The 23,346-nt window shown below is 45.1% G+C and overlaps 2 protein-coding genes across 2 annotated transcripts; one reads left to right on the plus strand and one right to left on the minus strand.

Moving 5' to 3' along the window:
* Positions 1-1,612: 1,612 nt before the first annotated feature.
* On the minus strand, positions 1,613-13,587 carry CHAMP1 (chromosome alignment maintaining phosphoprotein 1). Its single transcript, XM_030452936.1, has 2 exons — positions 13,400-13,587; positions 1,613-5,332 (listed from the first exon to the last, which is right to left on the minus strand). The coding sequence occupies exon 2, from the start codon at positions 5,269-5,271 to the stop codon at positions 2,404-2,406; it is 2,868 nt and encodes a 955-aa protein (XP_030308796.1). The 5' UTR covers positions 5,272-5,332; positions 13,400-13,587; the 3' UTR covers positions 1,613-2,403.
* On the plus strand, positions 13,026-21,750 carry LOC115598987 (nascent polypeptide-associated complex subunit alpha, muscle-specific form-like). The gene is made up of 4 exons (XM_030458297.1): positions 13,026-13,494; positions 13,781-14,253; positions 15,181-15,291; positions 20,824-21,750. The coding sequence occupies exons 1-4, from the start codon at positions 13,026-13,028 to the stop codon at positions 20,974-20,976; spliced, it is 1,206 nt and encodes a 401-aa protein (XP_030314157.1). The 3' UTR covers positions 20,977-21,750.
* Positions 21,751-23,346: the final 1,596 nt, after the last annotated feature.

The following is a 23,346-nucleotide window of genomic DNA, read 5'->3' on the forward strand; positions in this document are numbered from 1 at the left end:
TTGATAAAATGCCCCAGTGACCTGATAGGCAGCAGTTTCTGGAAACTGCAGACCTCTGCATTTGCTTCATACTCTTAACACATGAACAAAATCAGTGACAATTTCCACTGAAGTTACTCTACAGGGTATCCAAGGACAGATAACATTAGGCATATTTCAAGCCAATTCTTTCACTGGTAAAACTTGGAAGCACTTCACTCCCTTGATGATCACTGCTTGCACTGAAGACTATAGTTTGAAAAGCAAACAGTAAATTCCCCATCTGATTTGCCTATTGGCATCCTACAGTTCCTGAGAAAAATGAGTTAAACCAGTTAGATTCCAGCAGATCCTCCTACACATCTTAAGGATCTCAAACTAGCACTGTGTTGAGGAATGGTGAAAGAATGCTCAGTCTCAACAAAAAAAAAAACCAAACCTACCAGAAATGCCCTCACACTTAAACAAGGCTTGTACTAAGAGAAACTGGAAAGTACCAATCACATGTGGATTTAGAGATCAAATGCATTAACATCAAAGGGCACTTGCAAAGTTCATGTCCAAAGTTGTGAAATATACTTTGACAGCTGTAAATCAAGATTAAAGAATCAAGTAGTCAGTTGGCAAAAAACTGTGTAGAGAAATAGCATCAAACCCTGACAGTGGATCACCAGAAAACAGTTACTTGGTACACAGAAGTGAGGAACAAGTGCCTTTGTACAACAACGAAAAGAAACCTTTCCTGATTTCTTCATTTATTCAAACAGCATTTTTAACCAAATGACTATGATGAGGGTGATGAAATGATAGCAGAAGAGTAAAGCAGTTTATATACTATGTTAGACTACATACAGTCACAGTACCCTAGTAGTCAAGTGCTCTTTATTAGAAAGAGCACTTTTTTTTTTTTTCTCCTAGGAAAAAAAATAATTCGAGAATTACAGCCAGGATCTCATGAAATGAAACAAAGGGCACATGACAGTGGCAGAGAGTTCATTTGGTCCTGTGTGAGAGGACTCTGTGGGAAAGCTTGGTCTTAATAGGCAACACGGAGTTGTCACTTCAGAGCAGAACTAAAACCATCTTTTTCGTTCCTTCCAGGGAGGGAAATCCTCTTGAAACACAAAAGATACCAGACACAGGCTTCCATCAAATAAACCAAAAGCTTTTCTATAGGTTACATGTGGTGATTTAAAAAATATTTATTTAAAATCACCTTCCTATTCTAAGTTAATATTTACAACAGCTTAAGCCTAGGCATAATTTAGCTTGAGGAGACTGAAACTTTCCTTGTACTAACTCCACTTAAAACCTATACTGAAGCATAATTTAAAGTCCTTATGTTTTCTGAAAAGCTAATATGCATATAGCACAAAAGCAAGCATGCTAAGTAACAGTGCATAAATTCCTGTTTTCCAGGTTTTCCCTCACTTACATCTGATGTGCTTTTACTGAAGGAGAGAGGGAATTTAGATGAACATCGCTTTCACAGGCTGGTTACTGGAAAGTTGAATTGTTCAGTGCAGAACTCCAGGGTAATTTTGCATCTCCTCTTGCCATATACTTAAAAGAGAGTATGTGCAACGTGAAAGATTCTGTTCTGGATTTTGAAAGAAAAGAAAAAAGGACAATGCCAGGTTGGGCTTCTTTTTATTGTTAAAAGATCAAAGCATAACATTTCAACAAATACAAGAAATTTGGGGGGGTTTCTGACATTACAAACATCTGAATCATCAAGAGAAAGTGTTGAGCTATACACAGTCTGACATTAATCCATCAATTTAATGTATATTAGTACATGCTTAAAACATGGCTAAAATACAGAATCACAAAATAAGTACCTTGATGCTTCTAAATCTGAGACAAGTAAGTCAGAGAATTGACTGCAATAAATTTCCAATGAATTACTATACACTCAAATTACAACCTCAGGGCACAATTATTCCAGAAGCACTGGTAGCTCCTTATGTCTGGTGTATTCACATTCTATCTGGCGAGAATTTTAATTCTGAGAAGTTAGTAAAAACATTTTTAAAAATGTGACATCTCATGAATGTGAAGAAACAAGTTCAGTCTTCACGGGAATATACGGATTGCTTGCCACTCCAGTCCTTAATTGTTTGTATGTTTTACAAATCTTTACAAAAGTAATTTGTATTCATTTTGGTTTCAAAAACGTAAGTACATCTGAAAAATAAAATATGACTCTACTGATGGGTAATACAAAGACATGAACACGTATTTAAAATTACTTTTGAAAGTAAATCATTTCAGTAATACAGCTATAAGACAAGTTAAACATAGTACAATAAACCATGCATCTTCTGACTTGTCAGATCAGCTAAACTACTTGGTTAACATACAGCAACAGTTTTGAACACTTCTGTAAATTCAGCTTTCCTAGCACAAGGGAAAAAAAACAGATTAAATTTGTTCTTCAAGTGGTTCAAGGGTGTCCATGTGCTTTTTAGGTGTATCATCACTGTGACGGCTTTGGCAATGGGTTAAATGTTTCTTAAAGCCTCGGGGAAAATTTGATTCAAAATTACAACGTGGACACTTCAACAAACTCTGACCATGAGCAGCAACATGGTTTTTAAGAAGAGACTCCAAGAGAAATGCTTTGCCACATATTTTACATTTGTATGGGCTTTGAACGTTATGCTTGTTAACTAAATGGTGCAAGACAGCACCTTTCTTCATTGCACGACAGCAACAGATTTTACAATAATACTTTCCCTTGCCACGCTTCATGTATTTTGCTATTTCTTCCTCAGAGATGAAAGCTTCTTTCTCCTCAGTAAACTGCAGCACACACTGTGGCTGCATGGGCGTGGTTGCATCTATTTTGCTCTCTTTGCTGTAATCAGATGGCTCCATATCATACTGCTCTTGATCACTGTTGGATTCTTGCTCCTTCATCTCCATCGAGTCCAGCTCCAGTTTTCCACACTCGCTGCTATTTAGTTCAGAATCTGAGTTTTCCTGGTTTTCCTTCTTGGGCTTCTTTTTTGGGCAAGAATATAACAGGCCTTCTGGTGATTCTTTGGCTAACATTGATTGTTCATCCTGTGAGAATAAATCATCCAGTGGTTTCTGATCATCTAAACTGTGTGAAAGGAAGTCACTCTCACCAGACTCACTAGGTGTCTGGGGCTCAGAGGAAAAACTGGGAGCATATTTGTGAGGCTCGGAAAACAGGATGTTCTTCTGGATTTCAGAAGATACAGTAGTTTCAGCACGTCTCTGGACATCAGAGGATAAAGCAGCAGCAGGTTTCTGCATCTCAGAATATACAGCATGCTTCTGAAGATCAAGGGAGACAGCAGATTTCTGGGCATCAGTAAAAAGAGCTTGTTTGGGGGTCTCAGGAGAAATAGAAGGAGTAGGTTTCTGGGACTCAGTAAAGAAGCCATGTTTCTGAATTTCAGGAGAAACAGATTTGTGAGACTCTGGAAAGGAAGTAGGCTCCTGAACTTCGGAGGAAATGGAAGCAAGTTTCTGGGCTTCAGAAAATAGGGTGTGTTTCTGAGCTTCAGAAGAAACAAGAGCAGATTTCTGGCCTTCAGAACATAGGACATGTTTTTGACTTTCAGTAGAAACAGCAGAAGTAGACACCTGATTCTGGGGCTCAGAAAAGACACCACGTTTCTGGACATCAGTAGAAACACCTGGATTAGATTTACGAGACTCTGGGAAGAGAGCTCTTTTCCGAGGTTCAGTAAAATGAGCCCGTTTCTGAATCTCAGAGGAAGCAGCAGAAGTGGATTTCTGAGTTTCAGAAAAAAACATTGATTTCCGGGACTCGGAGAGTTTCCAAGATTCAGGAGATACCGAAGCACCAGGCTTACGGACCTCAGGGAAGAAAGAAGACTTCCAAGAGTCAGAGGAAACGGTATGACTAGACTTTCGAAGCTCAGGAGAAACAGGAGGAGAATGCTTCCACGTGTCAGGGGACAGAACAGGCTTCCACCCTTCAGGGTAAACAGACGAGATGGGTTTCCACGGCTCAGAAGAAACAAGAGTAGACTTTTGGGATTCAGAAAAGGATGTAGATTTCCACGAGTCAGAAGAGAGCCTCCTAGGCTCTGGTGACACAACGGGGCCAGGCCTTCGGGACTCAGGGGCAGACCTCCGGGACTCTACAGACATTGACATGGAAGGCTTTGGAGCCCAGGGAGAAACCGTGGATTTCTGCACCTCATGAGGGGCAGATCTCCACGGCTCAGGGGAAACAGTCGGACCAGGTCTCCACGATTCTGGAGAAACTGCAGGAGCGGGCCTGCGGTTTTCCGGAGAAGCAGCAGAAGCAGGCCTACGCATTTGGGAAGGGTGCCTCCGAGGCTCGGGAGACCCAGCTGGAGCATACCTTCGTGGTTCAGGGGACACTGCTGGAGTAGGTTTCTTTGGCTCTGGTGACACGGCTGGAGAGTATCTGCGAGGCTCTGGTGACACAGCAGGAGAATGGCGACGGGGCTCTGGAGACACGGCAGGAGAATGGCGCCGGGGCTCCGGTGACACCGCCGGGGAATGGCGCCGGGGCTCCGGTGACACTCCTGGGGAATGGCGACGGGGCTCTGGAGATGCAGCTGGGGCTGGCTTCTGAGGGTCAGGGGACACAGCAGGGGATGGCTTCTGGGGATCGGGGGACACGGCAGGGGATGGCTTTTGGGGGTCGGGGGACACGGCAGGGGATGGCTTCTCTGAGCCTGGGGATACAGCCGAGGTTAACTTCTCTGTATCTGGAGGTGTGCCCTGGGCTGACTTCTCAGGATCTGGGGATGTGTCCAGGGCTGACTTCTCTGGTTCCGAGGAAGTAGCTTGTGCTGACTTCTGGGGCTCTGGGGACACTGATGATTTCTGAAGCTTGGGGGAAACAACAGGTTCAGATTTGGAGAGTTCAGGAGAAAGGGTAGGTTTGCGTGACTCAGGGGAAAGGGCAGGTTTCTGTGGCTCCGATGTGACACTTTTTTTGGAGGGATCTGAATCTCCTTCTACCTGTTCTTTCCGCGCCTCTTTCCACTTGTCAGGTGCTGCATGTTGTGATGTGATGTGATAATACACGTTGCAATACATCTTGCTGGTAAAGAAACATTTGTGGCAGTGAAACAGTTTTGCACTTTTTTGATAAAATATAAGTTTACCCAAACCAGCAGCATCCATTTCATCACAATACTCTGGGTGTATGGTACCCATATGAATCTGTACGTTTTCATAGTCCGTTCCTCTGAAGTTGCAGTGATCACATTCTAAGCCTTCTGTGGTTTTACGCAGTACTTGCAACATGTCCATTTTTCTGTGGTCAGTAAGACTTTTCACAGCACTGCACCCTTTCAAGCAGAAGCTTCAGTTCCTGCAATAAGGGAAAAAAACCCAGTATAGTTACGTTTTCTCATTCTGAAGTAACCACACATGCTTTTTTCCCTCATCCATCTTACAAAGCGTATCTTCAGGTACTAACTACTTCACAAAGAAATCCAAATACAGCTGTCTCTAACTTCTGCAAATCATTTTACATCAGTAGAATTTGAAAAACAAGGCTTACATTTAACAACAGGCCTTCCTATCTATGTAAAAAACCCAAACAACCCAGCTGTAAGCAAATGATAAAAACAGAACGTGATGAAAAGCTAAGCTTATATTTCATTTGACAAATGTGACTTGCTTTCTCAGTTGTCTTTTCTTACCGTATTTGAAATGGTTTTATTTATATTATATTTCTAAACTGGGAAAAAAAATTACTTTGAGGCAGTGACACTGAGATAAAGCCATTTCAGAACTTTATTTTCATCATAAAATTTCAAAACAAATTAGTTGGTTTAGACAAGGACAAAAAAAACAACCTTCAAGAAGAAATTAGCAGCCTAAAGCCTAGGCTTTGTTTTCATCTACAAAACACTTTTCCTTTCACTAAGTGCATGAAAAACAAAAGCCTCTGCTCTTAAAGACTTTATTCATTATGAAACTAATTTTTTTCTATTCCATTAATTCATCTCCTGCCCTAATACCAACAGAAAATACTATTTAAAGAAAACAGAGTGTCTTTTTTTTTTCAGTTGGTGTAGTTGATAGCTCTCTGTATTCATTGTTTGCCTCACCCCAAGGAGAAAGATAAAAACTTCCCAAAATTACCATTCTCAAATGGTTCTGTAAGACTTTAAAAAGACACAACAAAACCAAACATCAAAAGCCCCAACATGTAGCACCTGAAATGCTAATAATTTTTAATTATTTAGCTAGATCCTACTATTTCCAACACGATTTTCCCAGATAAATAACTACAATAAGCAGAAAACCAATTGTAATAATTCTGCTAGTAATTTTCAAGTAAATGTGGAAGGTATATCTATGGTGAAAAGGAATATCTGGACATTTATGTGAAATGTATGGGCTTTCTCTTGCAGTTTCAAATTAAATTATCAAGCTGAAATACCAACCTAATTTGGGGGATCTTATAAGACACACTGTTTCAAAACACACAAAATTTTTGTGTCATTTTAACACGAATTTTCCCATCTAAATACATATTAAACTAACAGCTAATCTAAAAATATGCAACCAAAGCAAGTACTCTTAATTTATTCTTAAAGCATTTTTACCCTGGTTTCTTATGGAAATGAGGCTTACACAAACACACAGCCCTACAGTCTATGTCAATCAAAGTGGACAAAGCAATCCAGTCTCGTTTAAAATTTCCACAAGTTTCATGAAAATCGGGAATTGAGTTTACAATGAAAGAAATGCCTCCACTTGAGGCTGAACATTTTGATTAGCAGATCCTGGCTCTGTTTAGCCTGTAAGCAATACATACATGGTCACTGTGCATATAGTTTAAAACTAGCAGAACAAGAAGAGTTTGATTCAGCTTGTAATTAGGGAAAATGATGAGAATTAAACACTATAGTGGTGAGGTGCTTTGGATTTGGGACAGAGACAGTGCTGCTAAAGGATACAGGAAAACAAAACAAAACCAGACCAAAACTAAAAAAAAAACACCAAAACTAAGTTGACCAGGCTATCACTTCTACCCTCTTCATAATTTCCCTCTTCTTTACTTATTACCTAATTGTTGCCCCTTCTGGAGTCTTCTGTAACTCACTCCTCTCAACTATATCTCAACTTACCTCCTATTCTTTCCTTTTATTATGAAGTCCTATCATACTTTACAATGGGAATTTCCATTTTCTTCCAAAGGCAACAGTGCAAAAAGGTCCCTGGCTCCCTTCCACAAATGTCCAAGTTACTACTAAGCTTTTTGGCCAGGAGGTTATTCTGGAACTGAAGAAGTTAAAGGAACTTCCTCCTTGTCATCACCAGACACTGAAAGGCTGACATTTAAGCCTCTGGCAAAAAGAAATAACATGAGGATTTGGTGGTACTTTCTCTCACACTGATGTTGTTCATTCTTTTTAATTTTATAACTTCGGCACACTGCAGCTAGCAAACACTAAAGAAACTGCCTCTTCTGCTGATATCCCTATTTAATTGAGGCACACTACTAGGGAAGAAAACTCTTTGGTATAGCAGCATGGTCCTTAGACCATAACACCATGGAATAGTAAATCTAGTTTTAGAATAGCTGCTGTTGGGTAAGTAACAAAGTTGAACTGGGCTGCACCACCATTAACTTGTGCTGTCGATTTCAATTTGTTGAAACACTTCCTGAGGCATAAACTCTGAAATGCTGCTGGTTCACTTAGCATACACCAGAACAGCTAATGTGTAAAATTTTGTTGTCAATGCCCCCTAATCCCTTCTCACTTTGAGCTCAAATACCACTGTCTCTACATTGTTCTGATTACTGCCCTTCTCTATACTCCGGCCTGTAACACAAATAACTCTGCTCCATATTTTTTTGCCATCAGCTCCTGCATCAGAACTTTTTTTGTACTGCCACAACTTCCCTGGGCAACATCAGACATCAGTGGGACCTAACTCTGCACTCATACCCATAAAACTCAAACCCATAACACAAGGGTAAGGACAATAACTGGTGTTACTGAACTGACAGGACACTCCGTATGCACTATAGAGAACTTGACCAAATACTAAAAACTAAACATACTTCTGATTGTCTGAAGCCCTTTGAGAGAAAGTATGAATTTCTGCATGAAGATTATGTTGTCATAAGAGACAGGTCACTCATGAAACACAGCAGAAGGCAGGTGGTCACAAGAGTATCTCCCAAGCCTGAAGAATCCCAGGAGAGACAAACAAGATGCCATTCATCCAAGTACAGGTAATTGCTGTCCTTTGTAAAAAGGACACTTCATCATTACCCCTATTAAAATTAATTTATAGCACGTGTCATGCCACAGCAGCTATAGCTGAGGCTGTGTGCCGCTTGCCTCTTCCACGGTTGCAAAGCAAACCACATTCCTTAACCACTATGTCTGCATCCCCTCCTAATTTTCTCACTTTTCATGGCTGCAACCCTGGACAAAACATACAGATAGAGCCAAACAGAACTAATTAGCTATTCTGCAAACATATTGTAATTGAAGCAGAAGCAGAATTGAAGTCCAAAGTTTATGCTTGGTCCTGGGTCTGCCTCCAGTCTCCACTTCAAGACAAAGTGCTAAAGATTCAACAAGGATTCTGGAGTTTGCAATACTAAACTTTAGCTTAAGGCCACCAAGACTCATTTAGAGCCTTCCTGAGATACAAAGATTCCCATTAAAATCTACCTGAACAGACAAGACCTTCTACAAGCTCACTATACCCACAGGTACCAAGTACAGTAACAGATGAGCAGTACAGACCAAGTCAGCTTGACTAAACACTTTTACTCACTTTAAGTGACACAGATCAATGTACATCAGTCAGGTTAAAGCCTGCTTAAAGGCACCCACAGATCTCAGCAGTGGGACTACCAGTCTCTACTACTGCTCCATCAAGCACCCTCATCCCATCTGCCTTTTTTCATGCCTGCGCCCTACATAGAAGTTCTTGCCATAATCTCCTCCACAGCAAGAAAAACAGAAAAACATCAGTGGAAAGGGATCAGTAATGAGGACCCATATACGCCTGAGAAAAGAACAACCACCACTACTTTTCTTGATTTGTTCTCAGCATCCCAAAGGCCAGCCATGACTTAGCCGAAAGAAGTGCCCAAAAATCCAACAGGCAATGACATAACTTCTGGTTCTGAACTTGGGACCTGCAGCCACAGAGTACAGTCAAACAGCATCAACAATCTAATCTCTGTTGAGCTCATGTGAGATTCCACTGATGATCTCGCTGATTGGAATTTTCTTTGCCTCAAAAGACAATTTTAAAGTGAATAGCCCTGGCTAGGGTGGGGGGAGAAATCTTGATTGTTCTGATGCTAATGAACCTGGCTTGGGAGTAGTGGGTAGAGATGCATTGAAGGCTGCGATGAGTCAGATGGAAGTCCCCTCCAGGCAGCCTCTCTTCAATGGCTCTGGAGGGGAGACACCTTGATTGTACTGATGCTAATGAACCTGGCTTCTGCAGCAGCTGACTGACAGCTCCCCTTAGGAACAAAGGAATTTAGGGGTATATATGGCTGTCCATTCTGTGGTTGTGTCGTCCTACATTGACCCACCACTGTCTCACATCAGGTCCCGTCCAGGATCAGAACACCATCTTGAAGAAAACTCACCAGACAGCTGGACCCCTGGTGGTGATTCTGACTCTCTCCCATTTCTCTCTCATTGTTTCTTTCTCACTTTCTTACTCTTCTCTCTGTCTCTTCTCTGTTCTTTTCTTGTATCTTCTTTTCCTCTCTCCCTCCATTGCCTGGCAATATATTCCCCATACTTTCCCATGTGCCAACTGTCAAATAAGAGGTTATGCTTGCACCAGACCCTTGATGGTTGGACTTTGTTCTTGTGGATCAAAACAAAAAATAATTTCATGTTACTCTGGACCATCACAGCTCATGTTAAGACTGAGCAATAGCAGTCCTAAGCTAACGCACAGAGCAGCCAAAGCTCCTGGTACCTTCCCAGACAGTATGGAACACACCATCCATAAGGATCTCACAACAGATTAAGCCATAATTCCTACAGCCTCTCAAAAACATTCTAGTCATAGAAATGTCCGGAAGATACTGTGTAAAAAAAAGAATCCACACAGGGAATAACACGACACTGACCCTGGCAGTTACCAAGATGTCTCCATTTCTCAACACTGTTCCAATTTTGTAGCTAAATATCTACTAACCATTTCAGGTTATTTTAAGTAAACAAATTCTACATTACCACAGAATCTGCTAAGTTGGAAGAGTCCAACAGGATCAAGTCCAATTCCTGTCTCTGTGTAGGGCATCCCAAGAATCATACCATGTGCCTGAAAGCACCATCCAAATGCTTCTTGAGCTCGGGCAGGGTTGGTGGCATAACTGCTTCCCTGGGAAAGCTCTTCCATTGCTCAACTGCCCTCTGGGTGAAATACTTTCCTAATATCTAACCTGAACTTCTCCCAGCACATCTTCCTACCATTCCCTCAGGTCCTATTGTTGGTCACCAGCAAGAAGAGGCCAGTGCCTGCTCCTCCTCCTTCCCTAGTGAGGAAGCAGTAAGCTGTGATGAGGTCTCCCCTCAGTCTCCTCCACTCTGAGAAGAACAAGTGCCTTTAGCCACTCATCATATGGCTTTCCCTTTAAACCCTTCACCAGCCTCATAGCCCTCCTCTGGACACTCTCTATTAGCTCTACATCTCTTTTGTACTGTGGTGCCCAAAACTGCACACAGTTTTTTTTCTTCTACAGAGAATAAGTTGTGACTGTTATGAGGCAGTACTGCAGGGAACCAATGAAGGGTTCAAGGCTACATCTAGACAGCCTGTGCACACAGAAAATTATAGATTGCTTTTCATATGACATGTGGAATTTCAGACCACAGCAACAAGTCTATCATATTCTTCAAAATCAGACCATACTGGTCCTCACTGGCAGATGGACCTATATCTATTTTCCTCTTGATAAAGAACCAAGCTTTGTGAGACATGAGCAGAGAATGAGGGCATGCAGCATACACCAATGATGCCAGCACAGCTAGTAAAGCCCACAAGAAGAAAGCCTTCTCTCTGTGACTACCTACAACCACATTGGATTCCCTCTACCAGTCACTGAAGGATAGCTGTTCATCTTCATTGGCCTTCTAAGTTTCTTGTAGCCAAACAGTTCAGCTATTTCTTCTATCATTGAAGATGGTAAAGTGTGTTCCCAGCACAAAAGAGCTGGATACAGCTGCATCTTGGCCTCTACTAGCAGGAACAGATCCAGACTATTGCTGTGTTTAAGCAAAAGGAAAAATGACATGTTCTTGCAGTGCCAAAAAATAAATGGCAATCTGGTGGCAACACGATGCTTCTCTTGAAGCTACATTTTTGTGTTGTGACTGGCAAAAGAAAGAGTCTAGCTCCCAGAGGGGGCTGCACACAAAGATCCCCTCAGTGCAGCAGAGCAGGCACTAGCAGCAGCTGAGGGGGTCACTTCCAACACACATCAACAAGACAGGCAGTGCTGTGATCTTGCTAATCCAGAGGTGTTCACAGGAACCTGACTGCATCCTCACAACCCAACTCCCAGCTATCTGCCCATCTATACAGCCTAAGTTCTATCAGCAATGATCTATGAACCACCTCTTTAAAAATTACACACTTAAAAAGAGGAACTAACACCTTGACTGGACCAGTCACTGAAATGGTGAGGTACTCTGTGAGAACACATGAGACACTAGATTCAGGCAGGGAACAGCTGTGCTACATGGTCCCATCCTTCCAGGAAAGATTCAAGGCAAAGAAAAAGTGGACAGTGACAATACTCGATGCACATGCAGACCACTTAAAAAACATGAAATGGACAGAACTGCAGCCATCCTGCAAGGTTTCCACCTTCACTAAGAGAATGACAAGTCTACATAGCAACATTACTTTATAATACACAATCTAACAATAACTACGGAGTAATATCAACATACCTATGGCAGATTGAGGGTAAGAAAAACTGTACTTCTGATAAGGCTTTCTAATTCCAAGTTCATAATAATGCACAGATGCCTTCCAAAAATGGCCCCAAAACCAAGAGCCACTGTACCTACTGAGCACACAGGTTGTCAGGAAACGTGAATTAAGGCTGTGACTCTTGTGATGCCAGGCTACAAATTCCATTTCCAGTATCACAAAAGCAAATCAAGTTGAAGGAGAGCTTACAGAGAATAAAAATTGAATCCAATGTCTCTGTATTAATCAGTAATAATCAACTCAGAACAACTCAAGCTTCCAGTTACCCCTCTCATTTTTAAGAGAGCTGAATGATCATCAATTAACATCCCATATACACAGTCAAGTATCAAGTCTTTCTAAGACCTGTACCAACTACTACAGGCAGCCACTCCCTCTGCTGACCTCCAGGCTCCAAAAAAGTGAGTGCAGGTAGCACAAGTGACCCTCCTTCAGTTCAGCAGTCATCTCTACAATGCCACTAAGGACTCAATTCACTTCATCCATCCCTAATGAGCTAAGGCAGCAACCCAGTGACAAAGAATCATAGAATGGTTTGGGTTGGAAGGGACCTTGAAGATCATCTAGTTCCAAGCCCCCTGTCACAGGCAGGGGCACCTCCTACCAGACCAGGCTGCTCAAAAGCCCCATCCAACCTGTCCTGGAACACTTCCAGGGAGGGGGCAGCCACAGCTTCCCTGGTTTGCAGCTGTCTCGCTGCTCTCACAGGCGATGCGGTCCCACCTTGCAGCTGTCATGAGTCAAGAGGGCAGCCCCGGGAGGGACACGGCCATGCAGAACTCGGCTTTCCTCAGGCATCGGGCAGCGTTTCACGATGAGGGAGGCAGAACTCGTCGTCTGCTCCATATGCTCCTCACTCTCCCGGCCTTTGCTTAACTTTCTTTCGGGGAGGGGGTGTCTGCGGACTGGGCGTCCCCGGACAGCCAGCCCGTTTCGCCCCTGCCCGTTCTCCCGGGGCCGCCCTCCCTGCGAGTGTTCCAGGCCAGGTTGGGGGGGGCCTTGACCAACCTGCCCTAGCAGGAGGCGTCCCTGCCCGTGCAGGGGGGGTGGACAAGATGATCTTTAAGGTCCCTTCCCACCCAAACCATTCCGTGACTCCCGTCTCGCCGAGCGCTCTGCCCCCCGCCTCCCCTCTCTCTCTCCCGGGCCGCGGCGCCACCGCTTGCGTCCCCCCCCCGGTTTTGTTTCCCGGCACCGGCAACCGAGCGCTGCCCGCCTTCGTTACCCCAACCCCCACCTCCCAACCCCCAAGGGCCGCTCCGCTCCCCGGCGCGACGCCGCGGCGGGGGCTGGACAAGGGGAAGGCCCAGGCCCGGTGCCCAGGGGGAGGGGAGCGGGCCGGGCCCCGGGCGGCCGCTCCGCTCTGTGCGTGCGCCGGCGGCGGGAGCGATGCGGGGGTGAGGGGGAGCTCTCCCCTGCCCGCACTCACCGTTGAGGCACCTCCAGGGCGGTGGCGAGCCGGGCCGAACCGGGCCGCGGGGGAGGAGCCGTACGCACCCCCGCCAATGGCGGTGACGGCAGCAGGCCGGACCGGCAGCGCTCGCGGGCTCGGGCCGTGCGGGGGGCGGGGAGGGGGAGAAAAGGGGGGGGGGGGGGGGGGGAGGAGGAGAAGGGGGGCGGGGAGGGGGGGGGAGGAGAAGGGGGGCGGGGAGGGGGGGGAAGGGGGGCTGGGGGAGGAGGCGCGCGGCCGAATAGCGGCCGCTTTATCGCTCCCCCGGGCCCGCCCGCCGCCCAACCGGAAGCGCCGGCGACGAGCGAGGCCCCGCCCCCCGCCGGTGGGAGGTGGAGGCGGGGGGGTAGGGGCTTGCAGCGCGGGGGGGTGGTGACGCGCCGCGATACCGGCGGAGTGGGTGCTGGGTGCTTACTCCTCTTCGCCCCCTCGTCTTCATCGGGATCAGGGATCGGGATCGGGATCGGGGTCGGGATCGGGATCGGGATCGGGACGCGGCGTCCGCTCTCCGCGTTCCGCCCGCCCGGCAGGGGGCGCTGCATGCACCGGAGGGTCTTGTCCCGGTGTGGCCGTTGAGAGGCGTTGGGGGTTGGAAACCGGGGTGTGCAGAGGGCGGCAGGGGCCGCGCTCCAGCGGAGCCCCTTGGCCCCTCGTCACGGCTCGGCCGCTTCCTTGTTGTTCCGTACCGCTGGGGGCCGAGGCCCGCCGGTGTTCTACCGCCAACATCCCCCGCGGAGGGAGCGGTCCCGGTCGTTCCTGGGCGGAGGGGAATTGTAACGCCGGCCCGGGAGCACGGTCGGGCTTCCTCTCGGCCTGGGTTGCGGGCGAGCGAGGTAGGCGAGTCCGTGTTAGGCAGAGGCACAGCCCGCAGAGCTGGGGAGAGGCGGCGGGAAAGGTTGGGCCGCTTCGGGTTGGGGCTTCCAGGCTGACAGCGTGGGAGAGGGGAGAGGGGCCGGGGCTCCGTGCCGCCCTGCAGGCTGAAGTGGGGCGGGGAAGGGTCCCGGGGGAGCGGGAGACAAAGTGGAAGGAACACGCTTTCCCTCGGGGGTGACTTCCCCAGCGTTCGGCTCTGTGGTGTCCTGGGGTAAGGTTCAGCTTAGGAGATCTCATCTGGGTGGTTACGTGTGCTTTTTGTCTGGTTTGGAGGCAGAGGATCGACCTCACTGTTCTCTTCAGCTTCCTGAGGAGGGGATGGTGGGGAGGGAGGTGCTGAGCTCTTCTCCGTGGGGTCCAGTGATAGGGCATGTGGAATGGCTCAAAGCTGTGACTGGGGAGGTTCAGGCTGGACATTAGGAAGCGTTTCTTTACAGAGAGGGTGGTCAGGCTTTGGAATAGGCTTCTTAGAGTGGTGATTAATACCCAAAACTCATGAGTCATTAAGAGGTATTTGAACAATATGCATTAACTTTTGGGCAGCCCTGAAGTGGTCAAGCAGTTGGACTAGATGATCACTGTAGGTCTCTTCCAACTGCAAACGTTCTGTTCTGTTCTACTCTATACTATTCTTCCTACCTGTTCCTTCCCCATGCTGAAGAGGTCTCTTCTGAGATTTCTCCCCAGCTCTCCACTAGAAAAGGGCCTGAATGAGTAGCTGTGTCCCAGCCTCTCACTGGCTCTCTCACTGTGGATAAGAGGCCTTGTGATGACCTTCTGATGGGGGTCAGAGCTGTGGGTTCTCTTGAGATTATTTGACCATCTGAACCAATTTGCCAAAAGTGTGCATCAAGTGCAGTTTTTGAAAGTCTTCCGTGTTCATCCAGTTTAGCCAGATTTCCACAGGATGGCATAATTCAACACCTCTGAAACTAGGAAGGCTCCAAGATCCACAGCAGGACACGCTTCTCAGCCTAACAGTTGCAAATATTTTTGAGGTGAGCAAAACCTGTTCATTTCCCTGTGGAATTTTTTTTCTCCTCATACACGTTTTTAGTAAAACAAAAGAGCCTGAGAACATCAGTACTCCCTCAGAGCAGAGGTCCATCTGGCCCAATACTTGATTTCCAAAGTGGTTTAAATATCATTGCCTTAAGGTGAGCTTGTAAGCAGTGCAGGGCTGCTTCTGCCAGGGTCCTGGGAGCACTCATAGGCCTCAGTGAGGGGGACCAGCCTCCCTTGGGAATGCCACACACTGTGCTCCTGCCAAGAACCCAGGGAACATTTCAGCCCAGCCTGGGACCTTCACTCCCTGCCTGGGTGGTGGTGTAGCTGTGCCTGTAGCTGCCCCTGGATGGGTCTGGGACCTTTCTGCACTTTGGCCACAACAACCCCATGCAGCACTACAGGCTGGGCACAGAGTGGCTGAGAGCAGCCAGGCAGAAAGGGACCTGGGAGTTTGGATTGACAGGAAGCTGAACATGAGCCAGCAGTGTGCCCAGGTGGCCAAGAAGGCCAATGGCATCCTGGCCTGCATCAGGAACAGTGTGGCCAGCAGGTCCAGGGAAGGGATTCTGCCCCTGTACTCAGTGCTGGTGAGGCAACACCTCAAGTACTGTGTCCAGTTCTGGGCCCCCCAGTTTAGGAAGGATATCAAGGTCCTGGAGCAGGTCCAAAGGAGGGCAACCAGGCTGGTGAAGGGACTCGAGCACAGACCCTATGAGGAGAGGCTGAGGGAGCTGGGGGTGTTCAGTCTGGAGAAGAGGAGGCTCAGGGGAGACCTCATCACTCTCTACAACTCTCTGAAAGGAGAGGGTAGCTGGGGGGGGGTGGTATCTTTTCCCAGGCAACTCTCAGCAAGACAAGAGGGCATGGTCTTAAGTTGTGCCAGGGGAGGTTTAGGTTGGATATTAGAAAGAATTTCTTTACAGAGAGGGTGATCAGGCATTGGAATGGGCTGCCCAGGGAAGTAGTGGATTCTCCGTCCCTGGAGATATTTAAAAAGAGACTGGATGTGGCACTCAGTGCCATGGTCTAGCAACTGCAGCGGTAGTGGATCAAGGGTTGGACTTGATGATCTCTGAGGTCCCTTCCAACCCTGCCAATTCTATGATTCTATGATTCTGCAGAGAGCTAGCTGCTCTCCTGGATGGACCCCTCAGAGCTAGGTCATAGCTTGTTGTGTGTAACTCTAGGCAGAACACAGCATTACTGTCTGTTCTAGTCACTTCTGTGTGCTCACTGTGACTCAAGTAATGGTGAGACTGTTATTTGTCTGAAACACCACGTTTTTTTCAGCTCCAAAACCACTTCAAAGGACCATACCACAAAGGTTAAAAGTGGAAACAGAATTGGATTTGATTTTTCTGGATTTCCTGTAGAGTAGAACATACGTTTGTTGGCTGTAGGATATATATTCATAGTTCCTGTGCCAGGAGTGCCCTTTAGCTCAAACATACCCTCCTTGTTCCGAAGCCATACCCAAAGCCATCTCCTTTGTGATGTGTTCTTGGGGAGCCATAACTTGCTTGGTCTTCCCTCCCTCTTTGTTCTGACCTCTTCCCTCCTGCAGTGTGAAAGCATCTTTCCTGAGGAGGGACAAGCAGCTTTTTGGGTGTATCAGGGGGGGTCTCAGGAGAGTGTGCTGCACAGGTGTTGGGTTCCTCTGGCTCTCTGGGACATACTCTGCCTGACACACTCAAGGACAGTGACTGACTTTTACAGAACCACCACCTAATGTGGATTGTAGTTTTCCCATGATTGACCTGAAAAATAAGTGGTTGTTTCTGTCCTTGTCTTTAATTAAAAGAATTCTTGCTACTCGGGCCTCTAGCATGGTATTTGCTTTTTGCACTATCAGATTTTAACTTGTTTTTGTTACTCCAGGTGCTGACTCCTACCTTGATCATGGATGGACATAGTGTGTAAAATCAGCCCAAACCCAGCTAATAACCTGTTTCCATCTGTGGTTCTCATTTCAGCCTGAGGTTTTTTTTTCTGTCTTTCTCTGGTTTGCCAGCTCTTTCACTTACCTAGCAGTTCTTGTATTAATTTGCAGCTTCTGTAGTTTATCTAAGAATTTCCATTGAGTGTGGAATCAAGCACTTCTTTATATTCCAAACTAATCAGGTGTACCCCATTTGCTACCTTTCTTCTTGGCCAAACTAAGTGAACTTCTTTTTTTATGCTGTTGATTTCTCTGGGTGACCTGGAGTAGATGGAGGATTTCCTTTCAACTTAGCAAAGGGAAGATTTTCTCCAAAGAGATGAATAAACTCCAGACAGATTCTTTTTTTCCTGAATCAGCAGTTGCAGAGCAAGCATTGCACTAGCAAACAGAGAATACTTACAGTGATAGAAGCCATCTTAGCTAGTAACTGAGACTTTTTCATACTGTATGGTTAAATCTTTTTTTTTCTAACTTAAGAATTTTTTTTCTCCACATCTAGGGGTTTCATTTGATTCATGAAATGATTCTAAAATTTAATGTCTCCCCCTTTTATTTATTTATTTGTTGTTGCTATTTATGTGAGAGATATGTGCATATAGTTTGCAGTTCTAGTTAATTTTTTTTTTTTGCCAAAGAAAGATGTAAAAAAATTACCATTTTCATCCGTGAAGTTTCTCAGTGAAAATGTCCACAGTTTAAAAGCATCCCATATAATCATACAAGATAGCTATTTTGTTTCACTTTATTTCTTCTTTTAGGCCTCTGAATTACTTTCTGGAATTGCCTCTTCGGTCTTATTACAAAGTAATGACTGTAATAAACACAGTAAATCTGTTACCCAGCACTGTAGCTCCGGAGAAATCAGGGCATTGGAAACGTGTCTTAAATACCTAGTGGATACGTTTCTACCCTATGTAACACGTTTACAAGCATTTTCTTTTTAGGTATTTGATATTATATAAGGAACTTCTACATTTTTAGTACTCAACAGACTTCAATGTTTGTATCACAGGATAGTGTTAATAAATTAATCAAACAATATTGAGTCTACTCATCTGTGGAAGCATTTCTATTTTTTATTAACACCCCCATTTAATGTTTCCTTTTGAATTGTTTTGGGGTTTGCATTGTGTGCAGGGCTAAATTACCTCTCTGAAGTCTTCCATTTCCTTTTAATAGAGTGTCCTGAGTTGTAGCTTTTCAGGGGAGGGAAGGGAGAACACCCAACTCTGAATTAAATAACGTTGCTGTCATTGAAGCAAGTCCCCTCCCTGCAGCAGCAGGTGCAGGAGCAGCAGGGATGCATTTGAAAGGGATGGTGAGCCAGGAGCTGGGAGCCTGGGCTTGGGCTGTTCCCTTACTGATGAGTCTGTGGTTGAGGAAGAGCTCTGAGGTCAAACCAGGAAATGCATGGACAACCAAACCCTTTAGAGAAGGGCGAGGGTGGGTTGTGGAGCATCTTTTTGTACCAGCATCTAACCCCCCTCTAAAGTTAATTTTTACCCTTTTGAAGAGCACTTCATTTTTCTAATCGTTGCTGCTAGTTGGAATTGGACAAAGAATACTGCATTCATAACTGCAGTCTGACTTCTTCTGTGCTTGTGGCCATCTGAATCAAAATAATATTTATATATGTAGCTCTAGTGAGCCTCTGATGATATTTACATAGTTGAAGGTGTGATATGCAAATGGGATGTGTTACGAGATCAGGATGTGGCCTAATGAAGTGTAAGTAATGAAATACATCTGGAAAACATTTTTGAGTTATGCAGCAGTGAGGAGATTTGGGAAAGCATTAAAATGCTGAGAGAAAAACCTCTCTCAAAGGGAGTTATTGGTAAGAAGATGGCGTTTGCAGTCTTCAGGAAGCTGATGAACTTCAGTGAAAAGCCCAAGTGGATGCAGAGAAGACAGAGCACATTGTTTTAAGTCACTTAGAAATTATCAGATAAGGCTCAATAGGTTTCCCATCTGCTTGACATATTCTTTTTTCAAAGGAAACAGTTATTAAAAAAATAATAATGACTGGAGAAGTTGAAGTTTCTACTCTCATCATGTAAGACTCAAAGAGCACCACCATTTCACAAGGCAGACTTCCTGCTGGTATTTTACATTCTATATTACATCTGGTCTAGAGAAGAGTACTAAATTAGTTGTGTGGGGGTTTTGTTTTTTTATAATTGTTTTATTTTGATGTTCAGTGTAATTTTGTGTATAGTCAGTGATTTTGTCCTGTTAAATTTTCTCACCTTTGGTTGGACCACTCAGGGACTAATGCTGAAAGTAGAGGCCAGCAGAAAAACTTCCTGGAGCTTAAAGAGCAGTCCTGGCTCACCACAGCTGGAGAGGTGAGCCACATCAACCTCCACAAACTCTATGAAAAAAACTTACAGATTTACAATTTTAAATTTAAAGCAGCAGCCACATTTGGTTAAAAGTTGAATGTGAAGTTGTCAGTACAGTGGTTTAGAGTTGACTAAGCTTCTTGTAAAAACAGCAACAGGCACGAATACAGGATTTTTGCTGAATATTTATGTTCCACGTGGGTTTCCCATAACACAATAATTTGTGACAGACTGGAGCCCAGTTCCAGTGTGACTGATAAGCTGATTTCCATGTTGCTAAATGTTGATGACCTCAGGACTTGGTAAGGTAAGAAAGAGAGCAGCAGCCATTCAGGGAAGCTATCAAGCTGATGACATTTTTCATTAAATTTAGAGCATTGTATTTTAAAAGCAAGAAAACAACTGGCACCAAAGTCAGCCATGAGGTAACCAGACACAAATCCCATTCCACAGGGATGCTGTATTTCCTTTCAGCAAAGCTAAATCTGCAAAACAAAGTTACTGCTGTGATGAAGCTTTCATGCCACAGCTTGTAAGAAGGCTGTGAGTTGTAGCCAGGTGGGGGTTGGTCTCTTTTGCCAAATGACTTTCAACAAGACAAGAGGGCATGGTCTTAAGTTGTGCCAGGGGAAGTTTAGGTTAGATATTAGAAAGAATTTCTTTATGGAGAGGGTGATCAAGCATTGGAATGGGCTGCCCAGGGAAGTAGTGGATTCTCCGTCCCTGGAGATATTTAAAAAGAGACTGGATGTGGCACTCAGTGCCATGGTCTGGTAACTGCAATGGTGGTTCAAGGGTTGGACTCGATGATCTCTGAGGTCCCTTCCAACCCAGCCAATTCTATGATTCTATGATTTATTTGGTGTCCTCAGGAGAAGCGTTGAGGAACAAACAAGCACAGCAGCAGCAGCTGCTCCTGTCTCCCTGGCCTGGTGAGGGGACTGGGCTGCATCCCTGCTGCATCCCTGCTGCATCCCTGTGCAGGAGAGATTTGGGCACAGGCTTGGAAGGGTATTCAGCTGCTTCAGCCATTGTACGTGTCATGTAGTGCATGAAGTACGTTCTTGATTCCAGCAGGTGATGCCCCCTGAGCCCACAGTCTTCCCTACAGATACAGCCCCCATCCCAAACCCCATCCCCGCTCCCACAGGCACTGAGCCGTCCCACTGGGACTGCCCGAGATGGCCACCAGCAAAGAGAGAGGAAGCTTAGCAGTGGAATTTCTCTTCTGGCAGGAGGCACCTCTCATCTCCTTGGGACACTTCAGTGGAGAGCCCCTCGACAGCACTTCATATTCTGGGTTCCTGGTGTTCCTGGTGCCACTCCTGAGCTTGTGTGGCATTTCTCTCCTGGCAGGAGGAACCTCTCATCTCCTTGGGACTCTTTAGTGGAGAGCCTCTGGACAGCACTCCACGTTTTGGGTTCCTGGTGCCACTCCTGAGCTTGTGTGGCATTTCTCTCCTGGCAGGAGGAACCTCTCATCTCCTTGGGACACTTTAGTGGAGAGCCTCTGGACAGCACTCCACGTTTTGGGTTCCTGGTGCCACTCCTGAGCTTGTGGCAGGTGTGGCATGGCTACAGAAATGCCCAGTTACTGCTAGTGGTGGTTGGTACCTTCCACTGGCTCCTCAGCTGTGGACAGAAGAGGTGCTGGTATTGGCTGAGTAAGAAGTTGTCCCCAGAGGTCCTCGAGTGCCAAGCCATAGGGCAGCCAGGGCTCCTTGGGATGGGCCTTGAGATGCAGCCATGGTGCAGGCACCTGTGAGTCTGAATCCAAATGTCCTGCTTGTTCTTTCCATGTGACTGGAAAAGTCAAAGGCCAAATGCTCTGCCCCCTCTATGCAGGAGGCTGCATTCACAAGAAAGCAAGAATAAGCAAACGAGTCACAGGAATAGATAGGGCATGGCAGCTTTGCCTGACAGACACTGATGTTTAAGCCCTGTTTGTTGAGGTTTGACATCCCCTTTCTGGTAACTAAGATGGAAAATAAGAAGCTCCGAATGGAAAAATCACTGCTAACTAAACAGAGTTTAGTTAACTACCTGCTAACTAAGCTGTGTTAATGACCTATAATGCTATAAAAAGGTGCTCATTAAGCGAGGCACTGGGGCGCAGGTAACCTCAAGCTGGTGAGCATGTGCTGAATCTCTGCTTTTCTTGGTCATGCAGGTCCCTCACACAGGTGAGACCCTCTCCTCCAGCCTCCCCTGGGCATCCTAAGGGGTGGGAAATAGTTGGGTTTGAGTGGACCCTTGTCTGGTGAAGATCTCAGCTCTGTCTGGCACTGCTGCTGGAGAACCTCTCTGGAAAGTCTCCTCCTTGCGCTAAGCTGGGCTCTTTCACTGAGGGGAAGGCCTGCCCCATGCTAATGCTACCCAGCTACTGCCCCAACTCATCCAGGACTCCTGGAAAACATCCTTTCTCTGAAGTCAGGATAAACTTGGCAAACTTGATAAACTTTAGATGGAGCTAAAAGCAAATGATTCTTTAACAGCAGTTTTACTTAAGCTTGAAGTAATTGGGGTTGGCAGCTCCTTTATGTAGCTTGATATTAAAATTATTGTCAACTGTAGTTGTCTCTGCCTCTGAGAATAACAAGTAGCACAGAATCTTACTCCATTTTTCTATACTAGTAGATAAAAAAAATTGCAGATCATGTCTCAGAATCATAGTCAAAATCTTCTTGCTTTTATTTAATGCTTAATAGTTGGGAAAATACAAGAAAATTTCTGATTCTAGAACAATTAGGTGTTATGCTAAATAATAAACGGGATGTAAAAATAAATTAATATTTTACTATTTAACTTCAATGACAAAGCAGGTCTTTGTTTCAGACAGCTGAGAAATTTTTAGCCATAAAAGATAAATGAACATGTTCTGCCCTTCTGTAAACACGCAGCTATCATTGAAACCAAAAGAAGCTATATACACACACACACTTTTATATATATATATATAAGCATATATATATATATGTCTACATCAGAGGGCAGAATTTGGCCTAGATCTTACAAAATAGTAGTTTGTAGTTTACATTCAAGTGTGTTTATTTTTTAACAAATAGAAGTGCAGAATGTTTATGTACCATAAGTTTGCCAAATCCTGCAATTGCAACTTCTATATAACATTAGCATATAAAAAGTCATCACTGTACAACCACTTTTTTTTTTTTTTAAACTCAGTGTCAAAAACATAAAACCCAGCTAATTTATTAAAACCACAGAAACTGTTTAAGTGCTGAAGTTTGCGTTAGCTTTTTCCTGTTTTAAGCACAAGAATCTATTAAAACAAAAAAGGCAAAGGTGGCTCAGGAAAGGACAAACACCAACAACATACTCGTAGCTTTACTAACACTCATCTAACACTATATTTAATTTAAAAACAATGTAAACACAACGAGGTACAGATACCAATGGACATTTCTCACAACTGTGCAAACCATGGGCCTCCTCCTGCAAACAAACACTTGGGGACCCAGAGCTTCCTTTCAGTGCTGGTCCCACCGAGTCCAACTGCAGAGTCCCTGCTGCCCTGTGCAGGGAAGGGGTCCTGTGACCCCTCACATCGTGCACCAGACATCTGTAAATTGCCTCAGGTTTCAAGCTCCTCCATTTCATTTCTTTAGACATGAGAAAGTGAAATAGCTTTGGAAAAGTCTGACATTAATACGCCTTCAAAACTATCAGAGGTTTTCTATTTCAAGGTAAATCTAATTATAAAATATTGGACTGCTTCTAAATTAGACAAATAGTATTTG

This window comes from Calypte anna, chromosome 1 (assembly GCF_003957555.1).
Source record: "Calypte anna isolate BGI_N300 chromosome 1, bCalAnn1_v1.p, whole genome shotgun sequence".
Taxonomy (NCBI): Eukaryota; Metazoa; Chordata; class Aves; order Apodiformes; family Trochilidae; genus Calypte; species Calypte anna.

Excerpts from the sequence above, each read along its gene's own strand:
- CHAMP1 (XM_030452936.1), bottom strand. The coding sequence starts at position 5,271 with ATGGACATGTTGCAAGTACTGCGTAAAACCACAGAAGGCTTAGAATGT.
- LOC115598987 (XM_030458297.1), top strand. The coding sequence starts at position 13,026 with ATGATCTTTAAGGTCCCTTCCCACCCAAACCATTCCGTGACTCCCGTC. Across the intron at positions 13,495-13,780 it reads AATGGCGGTGACGGCAGCAG|CGCGGGGGGGTGGTGACGCG; the intron begins GCCGGACCGGCA and ends AGGGGCTTGCAG. Across the intron at positions 15,292-20,823 it reads CAGTTGCAAATATTTTTGAG|GAGGCACCTCTCATCTCCTT; the intron begins GTGAGCAAAACC and ends CTCTTCTGGCAG.